Source organism: Morone saxatilis, unplaced genomic scaffold, assembly GCF_004916995.1.
Source record: "Morone saxatilis isolate NCDOM2014 unplaced genomic scaffold, NCSU_SB_2.0 Contig22, whole genome shotgun sequence".
In the NCBI taxonomy this organism is placed as follows: Eukaryota; Metazoa; Chordata; class Actinopteri; family Moronidae; genus Morone; species Morone saxatilis.
Window position 1 is genome coordinate 11,791,474 of NW_023339785.1, and position 5,962 is coordinate 11,797,435.

General features: G+C 37.9%; 1 protein-coding gene across 1 annotated transcript in view; it reads right to left on the reverse strand.

The window, feature by feature from the left end:
* Positions 1–2,513, reverse strand: part of pdzd11 (PDZ domain containing 11) — a 5,235-nt gene extending 2,722 nt beyond the window's left edge. Inside the window, exons 1-5 of the mRNA XM_035669404.1 lie at positions 2,450–2,513; positions 1,817–1,914; positions 1,198–1,338; positions 967–1,065; positions 309–369 (exon numbers count right to left, since the gene is read on the reverse strand). Coding sequence (XP_035525297.1) covers positions 309–369; positions 967–1,065; positions 1,198–1,338; positions 1,817–1,909 — 394 coding nt within the window. The 5' untranslated portion in view covers positions 1,910–1,914; positions 2,450–2,513. The remainder of the gene's footprint in view (positions 1–308; positions 370–966; positions 1,066–1,197; positions 1,339–1,816; positions 1,915–2,449) is intronic.
* Between the last annotated feature and the right edge of the window lie 3,449 nt (positions 2,514–5,962).

Sequence of the window (5,962 nt, forward strand, 5' to 3'; positions counted from 1 at the left end):
TAAGTCAAACACCTCATTTTCTGTAAATGAATGGATCTGTTTAATGATAAATTATTTTTAATTTAAAAAAACTGACATACTAATACAAATTCTTCATTAAAAAAAGATTGCTCAGTAATATTTTGATTTCTTTACACACTCTAAAAACATGTTCATAATGGGCAAAACCAAAAGATATGAACTAACATAAATGGCCCCTAATAGTTAGTTAGTAAAGCAAAGGTACAGCAGATGTCAGATCTGGAGTACAGACTGTATTTACACGACTTAGAGCTGCTTTTGATATGCTTATTTAGAGTGAGACTTACTGTAAGGAAAGAAGCGAACCCTCATCAGTATTTCTCGTGCAGTCTTTAGAATCTCTACAGCCTGAAGAGGAAGAATACATCAACTTAATGCAATACAATAAAAAGGCTTTCACCAATAAAAACTGTAAACAACGCAACTATGGGCTCACCTTATGGAGGCATTATTGCCCCTTCACTGAGAAAGATGTTTGACTGCACAGTGGTTACTTTCTGTATTTTCTATATTTAATATTGTCTGCATAATGATACTACAATTTGTACAATCTTCATTAGTCGAAATGCTTTTGGCTCTGGTTTGAATGAAATTGGAAACCCAAATTATATTCTCCATTCTTAAGCAGTTTCGCATTCAAGGCTGACAGATCAGCCCACTTTGACCAGTGGAAAATATGACAAGAATGAATAAATATACACTAGCTCTACGTTGAAAACTTGTGTCAATACTATCCATTACATTACAAATATCTGTTAAAGCTGCACTTTCAACATGTTCGACTAAAGTGAAGATGGTCATTAGGTGGTTGTTAGTCTTCCCGGGGTCCACTGTTGTAGGTATGCAATGAAAATGTAAATAATCCACTAGATGGATGGATGCAGTATAGTATAGTGTGTGGATTGAAATCTGTAATCTCAGTTTGAAAGTGCTGCTCTGACTTACTCTTGAGTGCTCTATGTCTTGGAAATCGACCTCATTCACAGAAAGAACCTGGTCCCCCTCTTGAAGCCCTGCTCTGTGGGCATCTGAGTCTGGGACCACCTGCCGACACACACACACACACACACACACACACACAGAGAGAGAAATTAGACAATATAAATGCACAACAAGTATGAATGCCAGTAAAAGCCATACCAAACACCAGGACTACACACACACACACACACACACCTTGGATATAAAGATTCCCAACTGTGATGCCTTGCCCCCACGGATGTTGAAGCCCAGCTGTGCTCCTGGAGGTTTCTTCAACACAATGGTACGAGGCAGGAACTGGGTGAGCTCGTTGTTGTAGTCAGTGTGATGAACCCGCTAAAAATGTACAAAGAAAAAGGAAAGCCGACAATGTACTACCAGAATGACTATGACATGTATTCTTCATACACACTTACTAAAAGCAATCTGATATGGGTCAACAAGCTTAACTTAAATCTTGACTTGACTCTGACCCCGTTCCAGTTGATGCTGTGACTGGTTTTGGTCTGACTGCCAATAGTTGTGTGTTTTTTGTGTTGAAGTCACGCATAGGAAACACAATATATATTAGCTCTCAGTGTGAAAGATAAAGGAGCCCTTTCAACACCAGACTTTGTGTCCACCTGTTATCACATATGACTGAGGTTTGTCTCATACTTAGCTCCTGTAATGACTGAGAATCTCCATCCCCTGATGAATACCCGAAGATGCAGCTGAAAGCTTCATAACGTGCAAACATTTGAATGTAGTTTTATTTGTCTAAGTTATATCTGAGTTAAAGTACAAAGTGTGGTTGGGGTAATATGTGGCATACCTCCTGTGGGGGTATCCATGCTGGTGGGTTCTCATAAGAGGGCAGGAATACCACTGGGAGCTGGTAGTCATCATAAGGAATCTTCTGATCCATTGTTACTGGGAAACACAAGAAGCAGAAATTATAAAGAGTCCTTCTTTAAGCTTTAGGATAGTACTTTGTTATAAAAACAACATGTAACAGCTATTATTATAATCTAATGTACATATTAGTAGGCTGTGTATATGTTAGTGACCGCATTAATACAAAGGAGGGGGACCAACACATAACACTATCTGCCACTGTATGTTACTGTTAGTTACTAAATTCTGCTAAAAATCTATTTCCAAAGAGTAAACCTGCTGACATGATACAAATCCTGAAATAAAAGCGAATATACCGACGTACATTTGGATCAGAAGCTACAAACAGAGTCGTGTTTTATCCTGTTTTGGATCATTTCACTCTGCCATGTAACGTTACGAGCTGCTAGCTGACAGTTAGCCTACTAGCTAACTCCGAAAGGAGCCAGCTTTGCTCTCTTCGTCACAGAGCATTTGAACGAGGATGCACTATCATCATCATAAGGATTAAGATACTGCACAACACGTGGATGAAAACCGCAGAGTGACAGCCATAAAACAACAATCTCACCTGCCAGCCTCAAAGCTACAAACTTCTTTTTCTTATTCTTCCTGTTTGTTTTTATTTTTGACGGCTTGCAATGTACAGGTGCATACCGCCACCTACCGGACCGGAGGATGTAGACCCGGATCTACTTTAGTTTATCTAGTTTACATTAGTCTATGAACAAAATAACAAATAAAAACACATAAAAACATATTCCTATATATCCATATTCCTATATTCTACTAAACAATAAAACAATCTATAAGCCCTCTCTGTGCTTACACACCTTCTCTTTATTTGCCCCTAACATCCCTTCTAGATCTCACCCTCATCCAGCCTCTCTCACCCTTTGTTGTATTCTTACTCTCTCTTCATTGTATTTGATGCAGTGCAGTATTACATGTTCACGCTCAGTTATAGTACAATGTGCACATCCTTGTTAATTTACCTTACCCAATAAAAAAAATTGTCTCATTTAAACCAGTGCGATCAAATCTTCTATATAACTACCTCCTCTCTTCTATTTCTTCCTTTAACACTTTGTGCTCTGTTTGTTTGTATTCTATAGTATGTATGTTAAAGGGTTTTTTTGTTGCCAAATTTCAGATTTTTTTTTTCGATTAATGCTTCCCCTTTCCCAAACAAAATGTCCATTATATTCCTCCTCTTTTAGCCACCCTGTCTACCAGTCCATTACCCTTGGCATACTGAATGATGAAAATTAAACGAGGACAGATGTTTGTACCGTAGAGAAGCCTGTGCTTGATCTTACACTGGTTTCCAATAATATGTAAGGCACCAGAGGGAGGGGTCATTATCCTGTCCAATGCAGAGTAAATATTGGTACATGTCTGACCACATCAGACAGGGTTGGGAAACAAATACTGTAACATTTCAATTAATAATCAAGTTTTAATAAAAATAATAATTATGGCTTTCAATTGCTTCAATCACTTAACTCAACATATTTGGAACAAAACACTTGTTCAGCAAAGATAGTATCAAACTGTTTATTTATCCAGTATGAAAATTACTTTATAAAAAATATGGAAAACACATCAGTTACGAGTCCTTTCTTTTATTATTTGATACTTTGGTGCTCATGGTTTCTGTAAAATGAACAGAAGAACTGAATTGTGGAGAAACTAACTGATCTAATGATGACATATGTCCATATATAAAAAAAGTTTAAACATTTATATTTGTGTAGTAAATCCAAGCAGCTTAGAACTTGCTCAAGTGGGCGACCTTGTGTGCCTTCAAAGTTCTTATACTTTCAAAGAGTTTCTATAAAATTCAGACCTGCGTTTGTTTGTCCAAATGTGGAGTCACACCAGGCTATTACGAGGACCTGTGTCTAAATGGGACCCATCTTGCACATGTGCAGGTACCCAAAAAAAATCCCCCATCTCTGAGTTCTAAATAAATATAGAAAAACATTGAAAATTTGACAATTGAAAATTGAACATGAAATCTTCCCTAACTGACTTAACAGTCTGTAAACTGCTGAAGGGTCAATACCCATTACTATTACCATTATTTATCTTAAATTGCACATTTAGTTTTTTTGTCAAGCTGCTTAAAATGAAATTAAATTGTACACAATTGTACTTGCACATTGTTTATTGCTTATAGTGTATATCATTTTCAGTTATAGTGTTATATTTCTATTATATTTTGCCACCTACTGACACGGAGGAGTCAACTTGCAGTGCAACAATTTTCCTTGAGGTTTGACAGCAACTTGCATCCTTCGTGTTGCATTACTGCCATCCTCTGGAGTCAGTGAACTTCAATGTCCGGTTGCAGATTTTTCCCATCAGTCCTTTTTCTCCTCAGGAAACTGACCAAACATATTTTCCCTTGTCAATTTCCTGTGCTCCTTTTAGCCCTGATCTTTTTATTTATTCCGCTATGTCCTCTCTAATACATATTTCCTGCAACTAACAAGCAGGTGTTCCACAGTTTCTGGTATATGTTCACAAAAACTGCTTCTATGCTTCCCCATAATGCAAAGTGCGCCGTTCTGATACTGTGTACTAAGTAGCCCATCTGTTCTTTATCTGATCATTTTGACTTCTTTTTTATTTTCTCCCCTATTTCTCACAATACTATCTATTGCGAATTGAATGTAAATGTTTTTCTCTCTCATTACTGATTTTCATTCGTTATGCCCTTGCACTCTGATTTAGGAAATTATTGGAACTCTGCAATGAAAGTATTCACTCAGCCTTTACCATAATAGTTATTGCTACTTTATTTCCAATACTCAAAACAGGGTAACTCCATATCCCCACTCAGTTTTTTAATCTCCTCTTGTACCTGAGTAGTGTTCCCACTTGAGTTTTCAGCACTTTCTCCAGTACAGTATGTCCCTTTTTGCCTGTCTTCTTGTCCTCCTTACTACTGATTTGTTTGTGTCCTATACTAGAAAGAAGGTTCTTCTTGTTTAAATATTTTATTTATGTTTCTACTTTTCTCATGATACCACAGTGCTGCTGGTCTCTAATGCAGCTGAAATTATACCTCATCTTATATATTATTATCAAATGTTTCTATGTCCATATTATAATCTATCTGGCTCAGGTATATATTACTTTCTTTCTAAAAGGATTCTCCCAATTAGCTCTCTCAAAACGTTAAAAGATGGGTCATATTTAGACACAGGTCCTCGTAATAGCCTGGTGTGACTCCACATTTGGACAAACAAACGCAGGTCTGAATTTTATAGAAACACAACAAGCACACAAGGTCGCCCACTTAAGCAAGTTCTAAGCTGCTTGGATCTACTACACAAATATAAATGTTTAAACTTCTGTATATATGGACATGTCATCATTAGATCAGTTAGATTCTCCACAATTGAGTTCTTCTGTTCATCTTACAAAAACCATGAGCACCAAAGTATCAAATTATAAAAGAAAGGACTCGTAACTGATCCAATCCAATCCAATCCACTTTATTTATATAGCACGATTTCAACAAACACAAGGCTTCCAAAGTGCTGCACAAAAAACACTGTCATACTACAGCAATGCTAGAAGTCTGACTGTTTTGGCCATAGCTCAGAGCTTGTGGATAATTCTATGTGAGCAAAATACCTATATTTATTCATGGCCTCCCCACTGGATCAACTTGTCTAGTATTGTAATGGGAGTGAAGGTTGACCAAGAACAGCAAGACTGAGACAGCAGTCGGAACAGTTCAAGTTTATTGTCAAAAGGGTTGTAAAATCACGCAGGGTACACAAGCATAGTCCAAAACCTGAGCTAGCAAACGTCCGACCTTTCTAGCAGAGACCTCCGGGGAGGGAAATCCAAACCAAACCTGAGACGACAAGGGCGAGCAGGCAGAGGTGTCAGGACAGAAGGCGTTCAGGTTACTGGGGCAGGGACGAACGAGGACAGGTCGGGACAAGGCAGGGTCGAAACGCAAGGAAGCCTCCGGAAATAAACTAGAGAGGCATTGCATGGCTGTAAAGATATCTGGCAGAGGTGGAAAGAGTGGGTTTTAAATCAGGTGAGGGAACACTAGGTG